The 18,802-nt window shown below is 34.9% G+C and overlaps 2 protein-coding genes and 1 long non-coding RNA gene across 4 annotated transcripts; 2 read left to right on the top strand and 1 right to left on the bottom strand.

Annotated features, from left to right (window-relative positions):
* Positions 1-465: 465 nt before the first annotated feature.
* LOC122303988 (E3 ubiquitin-protein ligase RMA1H1-like) lies at positions 466-3,534 on the top strand. Of its 2 annotated transcripts, XM_043115993.1 has the most exons (3): positions 466-642; positions 2,182-2,316; positions 2,534-3,534. In XM_043115993.1, the coding sequence occupies exon 3, from the start codon at positions 2,573-2,575 to the stop codon at positions 3,338-3,340; it is 768 nt and encodes a 255-aa protein (XP_042971927.1). In that variant the 5' UTR covers positions 466-642; positions 2,182-2,316; positions 2,534-2,572; the 3' UTR covers positions 3,341-3,534. The 2 variants fall into 2 exon arrangements, with proteins under 2 accessions (XP_042971927.1, XP_042971926.1); XM_043115992.1 differs by lacking the exon at positions 2,182-2,316.
* Positions 3,535-4,401: 867 nt separating this feature from the next.
* On the top strand, positions 4,402-5,984 carry LOC122303989. The gene is made up of 2 exons (XR_006240879.1): positions 4,402-5,495; positions 5,816-5,984. It is a non-coding gene; the product is annotated as an uncharacterized LOC122303989 (long non-coding RNA).
* Positions 5,985-8,107: 2,123 nt separating this feature from the next.
* Positions 8,108-13,111, bottom strand: LOC122303987 (pentatricopeptide repeat-containing protein At2g20710, mitochondrial-like). The gene is made up of 2 exons (XM_043115991.1): positions 12,788-13,111; positions 8,108-9,437 (listed from the first exon to the last, which is right to left on the bottom strand). Exons 1-2 carry the CDS (start codon positions 13,052-13,054, stop codon positions 8,175-8,177), a joined length of 1,530 nt encoding a protein of 509 aa, XP_042971925.1. The 5' UTR covers positions 13,055-13,111; the 3' UTR covers positions 8,108-8,174.
* Between the last annotated feature and the right edge of the window lie 5,691 nt (positions 13,112-18,802).

Here is an 18,802-nt window from a genome sequence, read left to right as displayed (position 1 = left end):
AAAATAATACTGTTATATTTATAAAATAAATTAAATAAAAATAATATCTTAAATTTACTTGAATATATCTCATTTGTTAAATTTATTTTATATAATATTATATATCACATTATCATTTTATTTACATTTCATTATATATAATATACGTATTTATTATTATTTGATAATAAGAATAAATAAATATCTCGTATTTTATTTAATATGATAAAAATAAAACGGTAATATAATATATAAAATTTTCCGTCAAAATATCCTCCAACGGGCGCGCAACGTGTGGGTAACACGTCAGCTTAAGAAAGTAGAGAGAGAGAGAGAGAGAGAGAGATAGAGCTGAGGGCGCGCGTGCTTGGGGGGATTAATGTTTATCCTGAAGTACTACGCTTTGTGAAATGTGAACTATCTCTCTCTCTCTCTCTCTCTCTCTCTCTCATTACTTATCATTTATGCGTATAAAAAGAGACCTCGTTCTCCAAAAAGTTAAAAAGAAAGAGACCTCTTTCTTTCTTCCGTCTATAAATACCTCAACGCAAATTCCTCCATCTTACCCTCTCCTCCCATTCCTTCCCAATACCCCATCTCACGCCTCTGTTTGATTCGCCATTGCCAACAAGTTTCAGAGACATATCAAATCTAACCTTTTTGGTACGTTTCACAATCTCTGTATCTCTCTCTTCTCTGTGCGTTTAGAGTCTCAAGCCACATATATTGATTAAGAATCTATGGGGGTTAGATCCATCTCTGGCATCGTTGGGATTGGACTCTGTCTATGAACAAATGTTTTCTCGGGGATGACATACTCCAATTAGTTTCCTGGTTATGATATAACTTTACTGCTGGCTCTTGAAAGGCGACGAATGAAAGAAAGAAAGAAAGAAAGAAAAGGCCGTCTCCTAACTGTTTTCCCTGGAAATATTTCTGACCGAAAGGGACCTGGGTTTTTTTGGAGGGCTAGCAAAAGAAAAATCAGATTTTGCTATCTGGGTTTCTGTTGTTTTCTGTTTTGTTTCGTCTCTTAGCTGATTTCTTTTTCCTTTTCGATGATTTAAAGAGCTCATTTAGCTGGTATAAAATGGGTGAAATTTCGGCGTTTTTCATTAATCTCGATCCAACACAGCTTTCACAAAACTCTGTAGTCTGCTTTAAGACTATGGTTGCTTACCTTCCAAAGAGTAGTTTAAATGCAATATTAAAATTGTCCGGTTCGTTTTTATATATGTAAGGGGGAGTTTGATGCTTTTATGGTGGTTCATATCTTCTGCTCACATATAAATATATATGAGTGCAGCACAGGAAGAGTATGAATAATGATATAAGTCTCCAGACGTTCTAAATAATTTCTGTTAGTGTTATTTCGTCCCGACTTGCTTTAAAACTGAATGTTTAATAGGGATAGAATCAGACGAGGTATGATAGATGTATGTATTGTAAACTGAAAAGTTGTGTTGGCTGATGAATCTTCGTTTTCTAAGCTAATTTTATGGTTTCCAATTTCGGCCTTTAGTTTCTCAAGGAGTTTCTGCTTCATAGTTTTGGATTTGCAAGTCAAAATGATGTCAAGCGTTGGAATTTTGTTTCTGTTAGGTACTCTATTTATTGAAATTTGAAATGGGAAAGGTAGGTGGATGGGAGTTGAGCACCTTTAGGTTTAAGTCTTGTAAATTGGTTAGATAATTTCATGTTTACCCAATTCCCACCTGCCAAAAATTGTCATGTTGTCTTAATTAACCACAATAAAAGGAAAAAAAACACAAATAATATTTTTTCCAAAATTTTCCAAAAAAATTGATCAATACCATTTACGACTTTTGGATATCATCAGTCTTTTGATATTTTATTTTATTTAAAGCTTGGTTGAACCTGTAAAGAAGCTTTGTAGAAGACCATCTTCCATTGAATTTCCTCGAGTGGTGTAATATCTTTACTGATTATTTCTTGAAGAACCAACCACGATACTTCTGTGTCTCAATCTCCAGTACAGCGGCTCTATGCAACTTCTCGTTATACGTAATTAATTGTAGTTTTTATTGGGTATAAGTTAGTGCGGCCTCATGTATTCTTTTCTTGTGGATGGCCTCACGTATTCATTATTCATTCCAAGTTGTTCTTTGGGTGGGATGGGACCAAATGCTGTATTTTTTAGCCATTGGACCCTTTCTGATGTTAATTGTAACCAATATGCAGGTCCATAATAAAGAAGAGTTGGTGGTTGTACAGTAGATGTATCATTGCACACAATTGTCTGTCTCCTGCATCTTTCTCCGCAAAAAAATAATGATAAAAAGAAAGAAAAAAACACAAGTCTACACTGTTAGTGAGGTCTGATGATTCCAGAGAATCCTGGATAGGATTTTCAGCTTCTTGAAATTATTATACGTTAAATATCCATAGGGAGATTGATTGAGATATGTTTTTCTTTTGCCTTTGTTTATATTTTCTTTTCCCTTTGAATTGAGGGAACCTACTTTGTTAGACATGCTTTTGAGCTGCAGTTTAGATTCGCATGAGTCTAACCTTGTTTTTTCTTATGTTTCAGATTTAAGCATCGAAGGAAAACGTATTTAGCAACCGATAAATGGACATGGAGTTCTTTGAGGAGGCCGTATCTCAAAATGACTCCTTTGGAGAGGAAAAGCCTTCCTTAGAAAAGTGGAAATCTGTCTCGGATGCAATCCCTGACTCTGAGAATAATTCCTCCGGTGGCTTTGATTGTAACATCTGTCTAGAGACTGTGCAAGATCCAGTTGTCACACTATGTGGTCACCTGTATTGCTGGCCCTGCATTTACAAATGGCTTCATTTCCAGAGAGTATCTGATGAAGACCAAGACCAGCACTGTCCTGTATGCAAAGCTGAAATTTCTCAAACATCCCTAGTCCCACTCTATGGCAAGGGCCAAACCACAAAGCGTTCTAAAGGCAATAAGGCGCATCTTGGTATAGTTATACCTCGAAGACCTCTTGGTCCTGGTTGTGGAGTTGACTTACCAAGATCAACTAACACAACTAGCCCATACCAAGCAGAGCAATATTATGATGACAGTTATTCATATCAAGCACAGCAATACCACCCCAACCCAGGCCATTACCCTTCATCGGTGTTTAACCGAGCTGGTACAGTGATGAATACATTCGATTCTCGTGTTGGTGTGTTTGGAGAAATGGTGTATGCAAGGGTGTTCGGAAACACCTTAACAAATTTATATACATATCCAAATTCATACCATCTTGCAGGGAGCAATAGTCCAAGAGTCAGAAGGCATGTAATGCAGGCTGATAAGTCGCTCAGCAGAATCTGTTTTTTCCTCTTCTGTTGCCTAACTTTGTGTCTTCTCACATTCTGAATCTCTTTCTTCCTCATTGTATACATGTAAAAAAAAAATATTACGAGTATGCAAAATGCTCGATATGCTTACTCGGCCGGATGTACTAGATCATGTTAGGGATATTGCACTTCTAGAGCTGCAATTATATGTAATTGAGTCTTATTTTTAGCTTCATGATATATATATATATAGCTCTTTGGTGCGTGTCAAAATGGAACCAAATCCTTGAATCCTAACTGGGGGTGTGTGTACTTTTGCCCAAGTTCATGACTCGTGGTAGCCGAGATAATACTATGCATGATCGTGTGAAATGTTCCGTAGAAATTTCTCTAACCCACTAGGACAATCCCGACTCATTTAAGAGGAGACGTATTTTCACGTGAATAAGTGAAATTCCAGAAGTCATTTCCGTGCTTGACTTCACTTTGAATTAATTTGGTATTGTTAATTGTAGGCAGGCATGGGGCTAATGCTGTGCTCACAAGCAATCCTTATTTAGTTGAACTAATTAATTAGTATGTGGATGGTTTTATTAGAATCTTTATGGCTCATAGACAACATTTTCTGCTGAGTCCCTACAAACGCCATCGAAGAAATGGTTATTACCCGAAATGTAAAATGTTTTTAAACAGATAATAAAGACTCATCACCAACTGAGACAAAAATAGTTAGCATAAAGTCTTCGTCATGTGCTTTCTTCAAGAGGTGAGCAAATTTCAAAGCAAACTAGTCTATGATTTGAACGAATTGAGAGGAGTACCTAATTGGTATCCAAAGAGACCCTTTACAAAGCAAAGCCATCATTATCATCGTCATGGGCAAATTGTCGTGATCATCATTCTCTGCTGTCCTTCACGTTTTTGCAGTGAGAAATTGGTTAAGACGGGCCAGGGTGGTGGACCTGGTGGCGGCCACAGTGATGGTGGAGGGGGTGGCACTGCAGGCCGGGAACCTTCCCAGAAAGGAGGTCAATTTGAATATATATAAATATATATTAATTACTTTTGACTGCTCTAGCTCAGGCAGTATTGGGAAGTAGCCAAAATATTTACCCAAAGATAAAAGGAGGCAGCAGCAAAAAGACATCACTGCTGAATCGTTGATCAGTCCATTTCATGAACAGAATAATATGTATCAACAACAATGCGTGTAATTTGTTTGTTTGACACAAAATTTTCCAACCATTCCGTGAGGGTTTCAAGCAAGCAGTAGGATTTCACGTGGTAGTACTTTACCCCCATGTATCCTTGTTTTCTTTTGGTTTCCCCTCTTAAAATTCGATTCTACACACGCAAACTCACTCTAAGTGCTTGTAGTATAAATACATAAGTAAATAATTATAAAGTGACAATAATTAACATTTTGAGGAGGCCGGGGACCTATCTATTAATGCGGAAAAAAAAAAAAAAATTGTTGAGCTAGGCCAGCAGAAATTAATTAAATCTCACCTAAAGTCCCACCAAGACGATGTGACATGACACCTATATACATATATATGATGAAATGATGAATATGGCAGTTTGTATTAAAAGCTTGGATTGGCAGGTAGCCTCTCAATATCTGTATCCATTTGCCGATATGATTTACGATGATGTAACAATATTCTAACATTTATTTAATAAAAGATGCAAGTTGTACGTGTACTAGTGTAGGAATGCAGACGTGAGGGAGGATAAAGGCACGCACCAATTACGTACATGCGAAGTGGGATAAGAAACTTTCGGCTTATTTATTAATATGGGTTTTGCCTTTTGCATTTTTATGGTATGTGACAATGTAACACACAAGAAGCATGCACCTATAGGCTATAATCACGACGAGAAAGTTAATCACCAGACACCAGAGGCCATTAACTTTCTACATGCATTGTGGCACCTGTTCACATTGTAGGGAGGAATCTGTCAAGAGAAGCGACATTCATGCAATTAAATACGCACAACTTAATTGGGGTTAACATAATAATTAACAATTGGAGTACCTTTTGACGAACTGTCTGATCACGGGGGCCCCTGATCTCTAGCAACGTCTCCATCTAGAACTAGTGCTGGATGGGATGAGAAAGTTATCAAACGGGTACCTACTCCAAATTTCATGGTTTTACTCGTCCATCTTGATTGATCGGAACATGATCCTGATCTCCATTTCAATTAAAATCATCTTTCAAACTTGCAAGGTACTATTGTTGCTGGTTTTTTATACCGTTCTTGATAATTATTGCATCTCGAGCAAACTTTTCTGATCCTATATCTGTATAGATCTTGAAACTCAAGTTCTTAAGTATCCAGTATTTCTAACCTATCTTTTCTAGTCCAGAAACTTGTAGAATATTTTCTCATCTACTCAGTAAAACACATTTCATTGTTGATGTTCCGTCTGTTTAATGGTGATTGTAAAGCATTGCTCACACATTAGCTAGCAGAGGACGTTGGCATGTAGCTAGCTGGTGGGGTTTGGATTTGGAATTTTGACTCGTCTCAAGTTTGGTTGATGCAGATAAAGAATAATGGCAGAAGTAAAATATTGTTAGTGATTTCGGGCTTTGGTTCACAGAAGTAATGTCCACATACGTCAAAGTGAGTATACAGGAAGGAAGATTGTTTTTTGCTTCATCATTTCAATGTATACTTTCCAGCCACATATAAAGAGAAGTGAAAATCTATCATACTGGATTTCTTTGTCACGAAGCAGAATCTTACTGCTGTTGTCTGTTTCATATCCTACACCTAAAGCACAGATGAGACTAAATAATAAAAAACTGTCTGTACCAACCAACCCTTGGAAAATTGTACTTTCTTTGTCCCAAAATTCCATTTTATGTCTCATGGTTTGGATTCCTTGTTCATTAATTTATTTTTTGCTCTTTTTTCTTTTTTATTTATTTTTAACAGTGTAGAAGATTTCACATTGTGATTGAGTTCAAAAATAATTATTTTATTACAAAGTTGTGAGTTGGTTGTATATTTCTCTTTTCTTAGATCCTATGGATAATTGAGTGCACAGGAAAAAAAAAGATGATTGGTGAACCAACTTTTGGTGGAGAAAAGTAAAAGGGTGTAAAGTAGGTAGGGTCGCTACTTCAATAGCTAAAACCTTTCCAATCCAAACTCATCATTATACGTGAAATCCATTTATTTATCGAAACTATCTTCTCTCGTTTCATCGTATTTTATTATTATAATTTTTATAAATTTTTATACAAAATAAATAAATAATTTAATTTTTTTAAATTTCAAAATAATATTAATATTAAAAAATTATATTATAATAATATTTTATTTAATTTTTTAAAAAATATCTCATCTTATCTCATCTCATTTTATATGTAATCAAACGGAAAAAAGTAAAACAAAAAATAAATAAATTCTAACCTTTAACACGCCTTTTCCTTTGGAGTTTAGTGAAAAGGGATTGCCCCAGCTGATTCTCCATGTGAAAACTCGCATTCATCATATTGCTCTTGTTCACATTGGCCACTGTTTCTCCCTTTTTAACTCATGAAGCGTCCAAGACACCTCTTTTGCACCTTTTTGACAACTTTGTTTGTGTTCCCTGCCTTTTCTTTTAAGCTTGTGTTGGGATATTATAACATAACAAAACACGCATCAGACATCCACCGACATCATCTTAGTAATCATGTTAGATAAATTGGATTCACAACCTAATCAACTTTGTGGGCACGCATGCCGTAAGACGATCAACGCTGTAATTGAGTCGAGCTGAATCGAATAATGAATGTTCGAGCTTGGCTTCATTAACAATATTTGTAGTGATTTCAGTTCAGGTCGAGCTTGAGCTTGATTTGAGTTCCTGTTGGAACTTGGCTTGATTGGCTTGATTGATATTAACTAAGCTTTGAGTTTGGCCTAGCTCCTGCTCGAGTCAATAAAGGAATTAAATATTCATCTTGGAACTCGAACTTAGAGTATTTTAGAAGCTAAGGACCATAGACCATTATTTTTAGGTATATGTAAGTCATAAATTACGCATAACATTTTCTTGTACTGTCTTTATTATTACAGTAAACTCATAGATTTTTTTACATTAAAATTGGAAAAAAAAAATATTTTTATCTAAGTGATTTCGCATTACTTATTTTTTTTTTGACTTTCCTATTTTTAACTCTTCCATCATTTTAGAAAATTTTGATGGGACATTCCTGTACTTTGACATATTTTGACGTGCTACTTGTGCCTTTTTTTTAACAGTAACATCCTATATTACGTGTTTATTAAAAAAGGACCCTCCATCCATTTTTCGATCCACGTAAACAACGCAGATGAGTCATAGAATGCCACATGACAAGTTATTTTTTAAAAAAACTAATGATTGTTATAAAAATAATAAATATATTTAACTAACAAAAAACTGATTTTTAAATTTTAAAAAATAACAGCCACCCATGGTGACTACAGCTATCAGCCTCAGATGGCCAAGTTACTGCAGGATAATCAGAACTAGGACACGTGCGTTGGCCATATTCTAGCAGCCACCTGTGACCGAGATGGGGCCACCCCGTGGGTGGCCAGATCGGGCCTCCAGCCACCAGGTATCCAGGTTATAATTTCATTTCTCTCTGTGGATGTAAAGGACGTTGTTGCGTAATGGTTGAAAAACATCAATGGGCTATGTACGACCAAAAGAAGGGTGGTGATGCTTGCAAGATGGGCGGAGGGTCTGCTAATTCAACAATATTTTAGGACTGAAATTACATCTTGCCGCTTACAGGAAGTTAAAAGGCCAAAAATGAAAGTGAGATGCAGAAGAAGACTGGCGCCTCTATGGGTATTTAGAGAAGACAATGCACCATTTTTTGGAAATACAATTCAATGCTTCTTGAAGCTTTACATATAATTCAGCTGCCACAGTCAGATTTGAGGTCCATTACTCCGGAAGTCTCACCATCCAGAACCTGATCATCCCCTTCCATTTGATCATCTTCTTTCAAATGATCAAATGCCTTTTTACCAGATGGACTTTCAACATGAATATAACTTCGTAATTTTTCACAAATACCAGTTGAAAAAAGACAATTTACTCCAAGTAACCTCAAAATCTCCTCTGCCGCTTCTACATCTCCCCTCTCTTTCAAGTACTCGAGACATTCAGCCAAAATAAAACGGTTGGGCTTGTATCCTGGTAGACCTGTCAACAGTGCTTGCTTCATTGTCTCCACTGCCTTCTCCACCTGACCATGTGCATGATATCCACTTGCCAGGCGATCCCATGTGATCGAGTCTACCTCTGTCCCATTCTCCTTAAGCCTGTTTATATATGCTTCAGCCTTTCCCAAAAGACCCTTCTTGCAATAAGCAGTGATCACCACGCGTGGAATCCGAAAGTCAACAAATGTAGATACAGATTCCCACTCCTCCAGGATCTTCTCAGCACCATCCAAGTCATCCAGCTTTACTAACGAGCTTATCATACAAAGATAGCCCGAGTTCCAGACTTTCCCCATCCCTCCATACATAGTCCAAATACGATACACCTCCGCTTTATTCTGAACAGCCGCGTATAAAGTGAGGAATGTTTCATAAGCAAACTTCCTTGTTTTACCGCCAACGAGTTGCTCTGCTTTCTTCAGCATTTCTATCGTCTTTTCATGTAAGCCAGCTTTCAAGTATCCATTTGCTGCAACAGCATAAGCATTCCAGTTGATGGTGATTTCAGGATCGGCTTCCATCTTCATTAAAAGCTTCTCTATTCCCTCAATGTCAGAGGTGGCTGCATAAGCATTCAACCTAATGTTAAATGTGAACATATTCCTATCAATGCCCTTCTTTTCCATCTCTTGCATTACACTGTCTAGTTTCTCAGTTTTACCCATCTGAGAATAGAGTTTTAACATAACGTTATAAGACAGAGATGTTTTCAGAAAACCTAGCTCCCTCATCTTCTGCATGGTGGCCTCTGCTTTATCTAAAGATTTATGTTCTGCATAGCAGTTTAACAGAGCACCATATACGTGGATGGTGATTCTTGAAGTGTCAGGGATGCTATCAAAATACTTCTCTGCTTCTTCTAGGCCATGAACTTTTGAGATCAAATCTAGCCGAATAGCAATGTCTCCAGGGGATAGGTCATGGTTCCTTTGCTCACCCAACCATTCAGATATCTGATACAAAACAAGATCCAGCAGCATTAATATGAAGATTATGGTCACATTACCATTGCGGTAAACAAGGATAGTTTAAGTGCAATACTCTCCAATACAATTTCTCAAAAGTCAAAACAACTTCCCTGTAATCACACCCTGGCCAATGTTTCAACCAAAAGGGAAACCAAGTTTCAACCATAAAAACCAATGCTAGAATTATCCAAGTGAGAGGTAATTTTCCCAAACATAAGATTCAAGTATAAAAAATATGAGAGACAATAATTGGAGAAGGAACAAGAGTTATCATGCAGTGTAATGCTCCAATGGACGGCCCAAACCACATGGCCTATACTCTAAAAGGACTAGTCAATGATATAATTGGAGTCTCATTGGAACCTTATAAGGAGCAAGAACTTCTTGTTCCCAAGTAATGTAGGATCCCATACACCACCTATCCTCAATCTTATCATATGGGGGTATCACAATCTACCCCCCTTAAATTCCCAATGTCCTCGTCGGGCCTATCTGTTATAGGTGGCATGGCTCAAGTCCCACATTTCTGGTTAGGGTAGACTCTGATACCATTTGTAATGCCCTAATGGAAGATCCATACCACATGGTCTATATTCTAAAATGACTAGTCAATGATACAATTGGAACCTTATAAAGAGCAAGAACTTATTCTTCCCAAGCAATGTGGGATCCCAGAAATGTGGGACTTGAGCCGTACCACCTACAACAGACAGACCCAATGAAGATGTCGAGAATTTAAGGGGGGTAGATTGTGATACCCCATATGATAAGATTGGGGATAGGTGGTGTATAGGATCTCACATTGCTTGGGAAGGATAAGTTCTTGCTCTTTATAAGATTTCAATGAGGCTCCAGTTGAATCATTGACTAGTCCTTTTAGTGTATAGACCATGTGGTTTGGGCCTTCCATTGGGACGTTACATGCAGCATTCATTAAGACATTGGTACAAATTAATCAATAGAAACAGAACCTTGATTATGTGTGTTTTTGGTATGGGCTTAGACATGAAATAACTCGGGGTTAACGTCATAATAAGACTTGAGAGTATACATCCAAGTTGTTCCATGTCACTTCCTTTGTTCAGAATTCTATTTTTCTTTTTCCAAGTAGGCAAAATTTTATTGAAGGTGCAAAGGGCGCAACCCAAGTACATAGGAAGTATAAAGAAGGAAAAACAGGTTTCTTCCTTTGTTCGTTTTATTATTATTATATTATTATTATTTTTTGATAAGTAATTATTATTATATTATTATTATTATTATTATTATTATTAGCTAAAGGATACCCATGTTCAATATCAAGGGGGTGTGCATGCTAAAAAACCAGAAAATGGAAAGAAAGTTCACATAACTCCCCCACTGCCACAGCTATGCTTACACCTACAACCAAGCTGCATATACATAGAACAAAATCTAAGTGCAACTAACAGAATCTATGAGAACAAGGGCATCAACCACAAGTTCAACTAAATATCAGCTAAATGGACAAACCAAGCTGAAAAGTGCAGCAGTACAGTAGCAAGGTTGAGCATTTCCAAGGTTAATCATTTCTCTTTCCAGATGCAGCAGAGATGATGTAGACCAAATTGCCAACAGTTTCATGGAGAAGTTTAAACAGAGAAATTCTTGCAATTTACTGAGTTTTATCAATCCAGATACTTTTTATGACTTGTTCAAGTGTAGCTTGAGCAAATTTACGACATGAGCTCAAACAGAAAGCTGGCTTGACCATTGCTAGACCTTCACTCAAGCAATTGCGATAAATGTCCCCATGACCTATTTGAAAGTTTGGTTGACATGCACTTGAGTGAAGCTGTGGTTATTCATTTTCAGTTCTATTATGGTTGCATTTTAGGCTAGTTAGGCCATTTTTTTCTCCTTTTGTCATTATTAATTACTTTTCATAATAGAAACATTCTATGAGAGTTCTCACAAGTAGCGAGACTGAGGATGTAATTGGGGGTGGGGTTAACTAAACCTGGATAGAGGTAATAACTGAGGCATTTTTTTTTTTTTTGGGCCTACCCATGCATTCTTACTTTGATGAAAATTCTGTTGGGCTTCTTTTGTGTTTTTTTTTTTTTTTTTGGGGGGGGGGGGGGGGGGGGGGGGGGGGGGGGGGTGGGGGACAACTACAGTTGGATAGAAGTTAACTAAGGATGCTTATAAAAATAAAAATAAAAAGTAATAACTGAGGCATTTTTTTTCCCTACCCATGCATTCTTATTTTTATAAAAATTCTGTTGAGCTTCTTTGTGTGGAGCCTGATTCTGTTTGTGGTGGCCTGGTTGATACTAGACCCGACAAGGACGCATTGCGGTTTTTGGTGGATTTTCAAGTTTTTGACCCTTTTGGCTCTTGAACCGACCCAAACCACTGATTAAGGTTTGCTACATATTGCATTATTCCAAAGGCTGCCGCACTATACCATTGATTATCATCTGAAATCAAATCCTTTGTAGCTTCATGGATGTAGGAACATTGTGGAACCATGTAAATTTTGTGTCATGTATGATTGATTCCACTTTTTGTTTTTTTATTTAAAATTTTCTTTTTAAATTTGTTTTTTTTTTTTTTCGTTCTAAACAAACTCAAGTATCGCATGTCACTTGATATCTCTTCTTTATGATATCAAACAATTACCGCATCAGGATTCTTGATTTTGCCACAACTTGGGAAACTGTTTAAAAACTCCACATGAAAACATACCTCCAAAAGAGGATTCTACCTCGTGCAACCATCCTCTAAAGTTGAAAACAATAGGCGCCAAGAACCATAAGTGGCCATTAGTTACCTTGTAAACCTACTGAGCACTACCACATCTTAACCCGAAACGGTTGGGGAGAAGATCAGTTCTTTTTTTAGGGTACTCCCGGGAACAGATATAGAAGAGATGGGTAGGGCCTGTAGCTCAGAGGATTAAGGAGCGTGTATTGGGGGTGGGGGTTCGAATACCTCGCCCACAACTGGCAAAAAATGGAAGGGCTTTTTCCCCCTGGGGATAGGAAAATCATGACTGAGATAGCAGACTGGCGGAATCAAATATCTTAGAACCAAAACGGTCTTCTGTTCTTGGAGCAGGCTCGGACACATTGAGTGCACCGTATAAAACATCCAGTAAATTTATGCACGCTTTCAGGTTCAAATTTACTTCTACCACAAATATACCAATACAATTCAGATGAACTCATCGTCATCTATCAGACAATCAATAGACCATTCGCAGCCTTAAAAGCTTTAACCAAAGTGAACACCCATATCAATAGCACATAATACACACAAATCCACACACACGGGCACTCAACAATGCATATAAGTTTGAAGGGAATTGATACCTGTAAAGCTTGATTGTAGCGACGATATTTGCGAAGCTGCTTGATAAATCTATGAAGCTCTGAATTCTGGACGTCTCGTCCTTCTTCGAGCCACTGGTCGATCACTCGGACGATCGGAACCCTAGGATCACCGGCCCGCGAAATGCGATGGTAGAGAGACTCGGTTTGGGGCGCAGACCTCGCTATGGTTTTGGTATGACAGAAGAAAGCACCGAAAACCCTCGAAATGGCATAGCCGCGCCATGGATTTGAGCGAAACAGCTTCATGCATTAGGTCGAGAGAGAGTTGAACTTCCAACCCTAACGATAATTGCGGTGTTCGGAATGAAAGGGTTTAAGAATGTTAATAGGCCATTGTGGTGAAGCCCACGTATTAGTTCCGGCCCAACATTGGGCGTTTTAGGGCCCGTTTAAATATTTAGAATATCATAATATATCTTTAAATAATAGTGAAATGATTTAAGTTAAGATATTTTTATTGAGTTTTAAAAATTAATAGAGAAAAAATTAAATAAAAATAATATAACGTTAAAAAATAGTTTGAATATAATTTTTTAGTATTATTTTTATTTTAAAATTTAAAAAGTAAAATTATTATTTTTTTATATTTTGTTTAGAATTTAGAAAAATCGTTATGATTAAATTAAAAAGTTAAAAATTTGAAATTAAAAATATTTTACATTTAAGTAATATTTGAGAAAAAATATCTAAATAAACTATAAAATAATTATGTTATCAAACAGACACTTAATATAGGCACACGTAGGTGCTATGAAACTAAAGTGAAATTTAAGGGGACGAAAGAAACTTGTTCTTAAATTTTCAGATAGATAACGTGTTATTCTTGTACAATTTTGCTAGGTACAAACGGGACATGCAAGCGGGAGGTAATCGGGAGAGTTTATGTGAAATAAAAAAAAAAACAAAAAGGACAAAAACCATAAAAAAAAAAAAAAATGCCAAAGAAAGAAAAAAAGATCATTATAAAGCTGAAGTAGACCTTCATCTTTTTTTTTTTTCTTCCATTTTTTCTTTTCTTATCTCTTTCTTTTCTTTCCTTAATTTTTCCTCAGATATGGCTTTTTTGGATAAGTTTTTCTTTTTCCTTCTTCGTTCACTATCCATATACTGCTTTTAAGCATTTGGAGTCCAATGCAAGGTTTGTTACCCATGATTCCCATTCTCAAATACCCAATCTTTTTTTTTAGACAGATATGGAAGATTTGGAAATGCTAGAAATGTTTGAACAAAATGAAAATATTTATTTCTTTATTTGTCTCATTTGGTGTCTGTTATATGCCTAATTTGCTTTTTTTCTTATGATAAATTTGCAGCTTAGTGGAGGCTATAGATTTCAAACTTAAATGAAGAGGAATCAAGAAACACATCATTGTCGTTATGCTTGTTGATTGAGCTGAAATATTGCATATTTCATATATTTAGAACCAACATATTTTAATCATTTCATGACATTATTATTAGTTTTAGATGAAAAATGGTTAATAAGCATAATACGAGTTGTGATTTTTAATTGATTAATATTATATTTATGGTTAATTTATAACTATGATTTAATTGGACAATATTTCCTCACATATATAACATATTTTTGATAATCTATTTTCCTTTTAATTTATTTTTGAGTGTTATTTCTTCTCCTTATTTTCAGCTTAAATAAAATTCACATGGGATCTGATTAGAACTTTTGACAAAAAACACATGCTAATTGAGAGGAAATATAAAGAAACATGCAGAAAGCGAGACTATATGCAGCAAGACTTTTCTTAACAAGACAAAAGTAACTGTTTTAGCTAAGACAAAAAGGAGATTGGCGTTTTTCGGTGGACGGAGAGGAAAAAAAAAAGGCTTACGAAGAAGGTTGGAAAGCAAGTTTTTGGAGAGATTAGAGGAGTGATTCACGGCGAGAGCCACAGAGATAGGTTTGAAAAAAAAAATGAAAAAAAAAAAGAAAGTTGGTGAGTGAAGGACGTTGAACGTAAAAGTCGTAGGAGTTTGGGGGTAGAGCAAGTTTGGAAAAGGAAGAAAAGGGACTTACGTAGACCGGAGGATGGAACACAGGGACAAGAAAAAAAAAAAAAGAGGCTTGGGTTCTTTGGACGAAAGGAGGAGATATGAAAAAAAAAAAAAACAGAAAAGAAAAAAAAAAAAAAGAAATGAAAGAAAAGGAGGTTAACGCAGTACTTGTAAGCTGGGGATTTTTCTTGAGATCTCCACGCTGATTCCTAGAGAAAGAGAACTGAGACGCTGAGGGTACTGACTTGGAAAGCTAGAAACATACTAAAAGAAAGAAAGGAGCTTTGGGCTGGAGTTTCGGCAGCACTGAAAATACGGGTAAAAAGAAAGCTTACAGAAAAAAGAAAAGGCAAGAAGATATACTCTTCGTCTGGGGCAGAGCAGAAAGGTCTAGACTTTCAGCTCTATTTTTAGAGCAAAGAAACAGAGTAGTTACGGACTACCAATAGGAGATTTTCATTTTCGTTTTGAGGAGGAAAATGACACAAAACAGAGGGGGCTGGTGTTTTTCGGTAGACGCTGGGTTCACGGTAGAAAGGAGCTGGTTCTTTTCTGGACTTGTAGATGCTGGTTCCTGAAAGAAACAGTGACTTTTCGTTTGGTATAGCTGGATGGATTGAGGAGAGTTGCAACTGTTTGGGGAGTGGAATGCAGTTTTTTTTTAGAAGGACTGACTTACAGGAGCTGCAGAAAAAGTCGTTTGGGGGTTACAGGCTGAGGGGTTTCTTTTTCTTGGACTGGAACGAAAAGAGAAGTGAAGATCGCTGAACCAGATGAAAATGAGAGAGAGAGAGAGTAGGAGAAAAAAAGTGTACTTTTCATCTAGAGCTTGGATCATGCAGGGGCCTCTCTCGGCAAGAAACACAACATAGTGTCAGGAAGGGAGTTTTTAGTTCTATTGTCTCTCCATCTTTGTTCTCTTGTGATTGTTTTCTAGTGTTAAATTTTGTGTTTTATTTTAATTTTCCAATGAATGATATTTATTTGATTTCCATGACTCTTGTGATGAATATGATTGGCTAAATTTTCGTACTAAGGTTAGAGGTAAAGTTTAATGATTTAAATATTGTTTTCGAATCAACATTGGAATTTATTTTGTGGGCTTGATCGAATTGAAAGATTTTATTATTGAATATTTTGATTGTCTATATATATGTATTTTGATTCATTGTGATTTTTGAATATAGTGAATGTTTGAAAAAATTTCCATGATATTCAAATGAGTTTGTGAATGTTATAATTATCAATCGCTCGTGCTTAATCATTAATGACTATTTCCTTAACCTTAAATGCTAAAATTTTCAATTAAACGGAATTATTATTATAGTTTAATTGAAATAAATCGATCAGAAACAATATTCTAAATTATTAGATAGATCCTCGAAACCTTAGTCATTCTCCATATCGACTTATTTTATCATTTTAATTTCATTCTGTTACTTTAAAATTGTCATCTTAGTAATTTTCTTATCCATTAGATTGCATGTTCATTTGAGAAATTTCCTTTCATTATTTGAGTTATTTTCTTTATTACATAAATTAATTCCTGTGAATTTGACTATGCTAGATATTACAACACTTGTATATTTGTAAATAAAACTGCACTAAATTTTTAATTCATTCGTTTGAGCCAAAATTTAGGCGCAACACTCATCTTCGTACTGGGAGAAATATATAACTAACAAAATCGAGTTTCAACCATGTTGAGGTGATATTATTTATTCAAAAAGTGCCTGCTTAACTTCTCCTACGACAAAACATCTAATCATAGCATGTGAATAAGATTTACGGACGTCATTCCTCCTCCCTGAAAGAAAATGAACTCAGAAAACAAAAAATCTCAGCATTCAAAAGAAAGAAACTCAAAAGAATAAAAAGAGAGAGTGATAATGGTTACAAGGAGAGAGACGTGCGTTGCAAGTGAAGCATGGTGAGTGGGTCGAGATAAGTTTGATTTTTCTTTTTATTAAAAGGTGTGCTGACTACGCGGCGTTTATAGGAGGCGCTTGCAACAAGCATTTTACATTCATGTAATATCAAACAATGAAAGGATAATGAATAATATTGTTATCCTAAGATTCTAATCATACCACAACAAAATAATTTATTTCGGCAATTTTATGAAATTGGGCCAATTGAATTAGGTCACATTTAGATAGTCATATGAGATGAGATGTTAAATATGTAAATATTAATGCGATGATTTATAAATAGTAATGAAATAATTTGAGTTAAGACTTTTATTAAATTTTTAGAAATGAGAGAGAAAAAGTTGAATATAAATATTATAAAGTTAAAATATTGTTAGAATATAATTTTTTAATATTATCTTTGTTTTAGAATAAAATTTTTTAATATTATCTTTGTTTTAGGATTTATAAAATTTGAATTATTTTTGTATTTTATATGAAAATTTGGAAAAGTCTAACGATTAGAAATAATAATTAGATGAAAATGTATGAAAGAGAAATTAAAAAATATTTATATTTAAATAATATTTAGATGTTGAAATAAAATGAGATATAATGAGATAAGGCCAACTAGGTACCGATATAGAGCTTTAATTTGATTTTTTCGATAAACCTATGCCGTCTATTATTTTTGCCAAGCAAAATATATCCCACCAATAGTCTAATTGACAAATTGAAAACCTGTGTGCAAATTTTAGCTACCCATATTTTGAAAGACACATTAATTTGTAAGTTTATTTTTATAAAATATCTTTCTAAATATAAAAATATCTCTTTTAATATCTATGTTAACAAGGTGGTCATATGTACACTCATTTCAGTTAAGAATGCTGCATATTTTTAACTTCCGCTTGTAATTTGATTATGTGCACATTCTTGATTTTCATATTATAAGAAGCATTTATCATATTAAAAGATGCATTTGGATATTAACACAGACGATTTATATTCTAAGGATTTGGTGACTATTGTATGTCTATAAGATTAACGTTGAATATCTTTTTGCCTATATATATATATATATATATATATTTAGAATGGTTTAACTGAATCGTTTGGTAAAAGATGTCAATTTATTGCTTGATCTTTCCTTGTAGAAATAAAACTATATGTTAGATCATTATCGTCGGCTTGCCCATCCCATTAGTCAAAATTTACATAATATCACATATTTGGTCTTTCGCCTACTCCACTTAAAACCTAATCCACACATTTGGTTATCAATCTAGATTATGTATAATAATAAAATATTATTAATTTTAAATTTTAAATTATTTTTGTCTAATTTATTTTTATCATATTTTGTAGTTCTACTGGTCATATGTTAATTTTTAATCAAATAAAATATATGTTGTGTTATATTTCATAATTTATAAAGTGCACTTTTTTGATGATTTTATATTTAACTACATAACAGTTATTTTGTTCATTCTAATTAAATTATAATTTTTACTTCTATTTTCAATGGTCGTTAATATCCAAAATTCGTTGATAACACTCATCTAAAATCTCATATATATATGTATGTATATATGTATGTATGTATGTATATATTGTAACTTACCAACTTAATATGATCTACGTTTTCCATTCAATTATATTCTTTTGGCAACAATTATTCTACCCAACAATCATATCTACAATTTCATTTCCACTTTTTCTTATGCCAAACTTTCTTTTATCTGACTACTCATTTTTTGTTGTTGTAACTAACAGCCTCATCGAATTTTTATAAATAGATCAGGTACTATAACTTCCCACTCATATGAAACCAAGCCTCTTGAGATTTCCAATCTTTCTTCTTTGAATTCTTGAGATTACACCATTCTCAATTCTATATGGATACATATTGAAGTATTGATCATATTGTATATGAAGATTATTTTATGCATCCATTATGCTGCCGAAGCTTATAATGGAATAATGGCAGATCTTATAGACAAATATTTGAGAAAATGAGAAAGTACCACACAATTGAGTATGAGAGATTTTGTTGTGGTAATCGTGTCAA

The sequence above is a fragment of the Carya illinoinensis genome, chromosome 3, assembly GCF_018687715.1.
Source record: "Carya illinoinensis cultivar Pawnee chromosome 3, C.illinoinensisPawnee_v1, whole genome shotgun sequence".
NCBI classification, from domain to species: Eukaryota; Viridiplantae; Streptophyta; class Magnoliopsida; order Fagales; family Juglandaceae; genus Carya; species Carya illinoinensis.
Note: the sequence above shows the minus strand (reverse complement) of the source record. Positions and strands in the feature narration are given on the sequence as shown.